This window comes from Hibiscus syriacus, unplaced genomic scaffold (assembly GCF_006381635.1).
Source record: "Hibiscus syriacus cultivar Baekdansim isolate YM2019G1 unplaced genomic scaffold, ASM638163v2 tig00111208_pilon, whole genome shotgun sequence".
In the NCBI taxonomy this organism is placed as follows: Eukaryota; Viridiplantae; Streptophyta; class Magnoliopsida; order Malvales; family Malvaceae; genus Hibiscus; species Hibiscus syriacus.
The window spans coordinates 1514613-1517077 of NW_024063020.1; the positions used below are offsets into that span (position 1 = coordinate 1514613).

Below are 2465 nucleotides of genomic sequence, written 5' to 3' on the forward strand. Positions count from 1 at the left end.
AATGTCATAGTTTGGCGATGAATTTCAAAAGTTTGGGGACTAATTTAGAATTATTATCATAGTTTTGGAATGAAATTGAACCAGTTAAAAGTTTAAGGACTAATTTAAATTGAGGGCCATACTATAAGTACATGTAATGTGATTAACTCCAAACTCCGAGAATAAAGTTGTAGGGCTAGCAAAATAAAAACCTATTTTCTTTAATAACAAAGAAAACACAAACTCAATAAATTTTATAATAAATATAGATGATACAAATAGGGATGGGCATTGGACCCGAACTCGACGAGTTCCAATCTGACCCGATCGGGTCGAGCTTTTTTTTAAAATCGGGTTCGGGTCGGGTTGGGTTTTTTTAAGTGTGATGTTCGGGTCGGGTCGAGTCGAGTTCGGGTTTAGGGTAAAAAATACCCGACCCGAAAAAAATATAATTTTATCTTATATATTTAGGAATAATTACAATAAAACCCCTCTATATATAATTTTTTTTCAATTAAGTAACTGTTTTTATTGAATAAAATAATATTTTTATTATATCGGGTCAGGTTTCTAAGTTATATGTAGGGTTGGGTAAAATTTTGTTTTGATCGGATCAGATCGGGTCTCAGGTGGAGGATCCTTTGTTTTCGGGTTGGGTCAGGTGGACCAAAAATCCGACCAAACCTAACCCATGCCCATCCCTATATACAAAATTATAATCAATTGAAATTCGATCCATCCACGTTAGCAAATCAACCAACGAAAACACAGGCTCGAACCCGACACAACCGATCATACGCAGCACTAAAAACTAGACATAACCACACCTACGCGCATTTCCATCTCCCGACGGTTAGGCAACCGGCCGCGTTCCTGCACCATCAACGCCATACACACACATACATATATATACATATTTGGGTAAACTATGTCGATAGCTCCCTATGTTTTCGGTCTAAACGATTTTGATCACTGAAAAATATTAAAGAGGAATAGTCACTAACGACATCCGTCCGTTCGATTTAAGTCTCCAACATTATCGGTCCGTCCGATTTCAGTCCCTAACATTATTGGTCGTTCGATTTAATCCCTCGTCCATGTTAGTAATTTCAACAAAAGAGACTTAAAATAAAAGGGTTTGAACAAAATTAATAACATATGGACTTAAATCAGATTGACCGATAATTTAAGATACCAATTCTACTTAATTTTTTATTTTTGATGACGAAAGTCGGTGAGACCGATAACAAAAGCCACGCCGTAGTTTACCCTATACATATTTACAGCTTACAGTTCTTACAAACTTCCCTCTCACAATATACAGATTTACAAAATGATGTTCATGGTTAGTGAGCAGCAGATGTTGCAGTGTTGCCAATGGAGAGAAAGTGGAATTCCGACGTTGAAATCGCTCCCAATTGTCCTCGCTGTGCCTCTCCCAACACCAAGTTTTGTTATTACAACAACTATAGTCTGTCTCAGCCTAGGTACTTGTGCAAAGGTTGCAGAAGGTATTGGACCAAAGGCGGTTCCCTTCGGAACGTGCCGGTCGGAGGTGGATGTCGGAAGAGTCGACGAGGTAAGTCTAACAGGGAAAGGATCGAGAAGAAAAATCGAATTTCGATGAATTACGGTAAGAATTCATGTACTTCTTCTGATGGGGATCAACGGGATATCGATCTAGCCATTGTTTTCGCCAAGTTCTTGAACCAGCCCGAGTCTGACGATTCATCAATGCAGTGCCAGAAACCAGTTGTTCATTCGATTCCGGAGTCTCTTACCGATCAAGAAACGCCGGAAACCGATGAGATCGATGGGTTCGAGTTACGAAATTTGTTAGCAGCTGATGATCAAATGGAGTTGTTGGATGATTTGTGGACCGACCATGATTCTGCTGAAACGACGCCGGACTTTAAGTGGCAACCAATGGTGCAAATGCAGCATTTTAATCTTTTGTTAAATCAAAATTCATAACTGTGGACAGGTATATATGATGTTATAAAGTATTTATAATTTAATGATCAGAGGTAGAATTGTAAATTGATTTAATATTTGATTTGTATAAAAAGATAACAATATTTAAGAAATAGGTTAAATTAATAAAAAAAATAAGTTAATTTAATAAAAAAAATTACTTAATTGATATTACTCTTATTCTTTCATAGATTTTTTAAACAAGAACAAATATATCTCATTGGATAAATAATCTTCATTAATGGATTCAGAAACACTTTTATAAATTTAATATCATATTTTATTCCCGATAATTTAATGTAATTAGATTCTTATTTTATATAGATTATGATTTGATTCTATCATCTCTTAGCCCGACCATTATATTTTTTGTGAAGTGTTTTTCAATTGAAATCATAAACAACATAAAATAAATAATTTCTAAAAAAAAATGCTATTCGACTATACTCATCCATCCAAATATAAATGCCTAAATTTATTTTTAGATATAATTTTAACATTTCTTATATATA

At 34.8% G+C, this 2465-nt stretch overlaps 1 protein-coding gene across 1 annotated transcript; it reads left to right on the forward strand.

The window, feature by feature from the left end:
* Positions 1–1300: 1300 nt before the first annotated feature.
* Positions 1301–1992, forward strand: LOC120155840 (dof zinc finger protein DOF3.5-like). Its single transcript, XM_039167301.1, has one exon. The coding sequence runs from the start codon at positions 1357–1359 to the stop codon at positions 1951–1953; it is 597 nt and encodes a 198-aa protein (XP_039023232.1). The 5' UTR covers positions 1301–1356; the 3' UTR covers positions 1954–1992.
* The last annotated feature ends 473 nt before the right edge of the window (positions 1993–2465 follow it).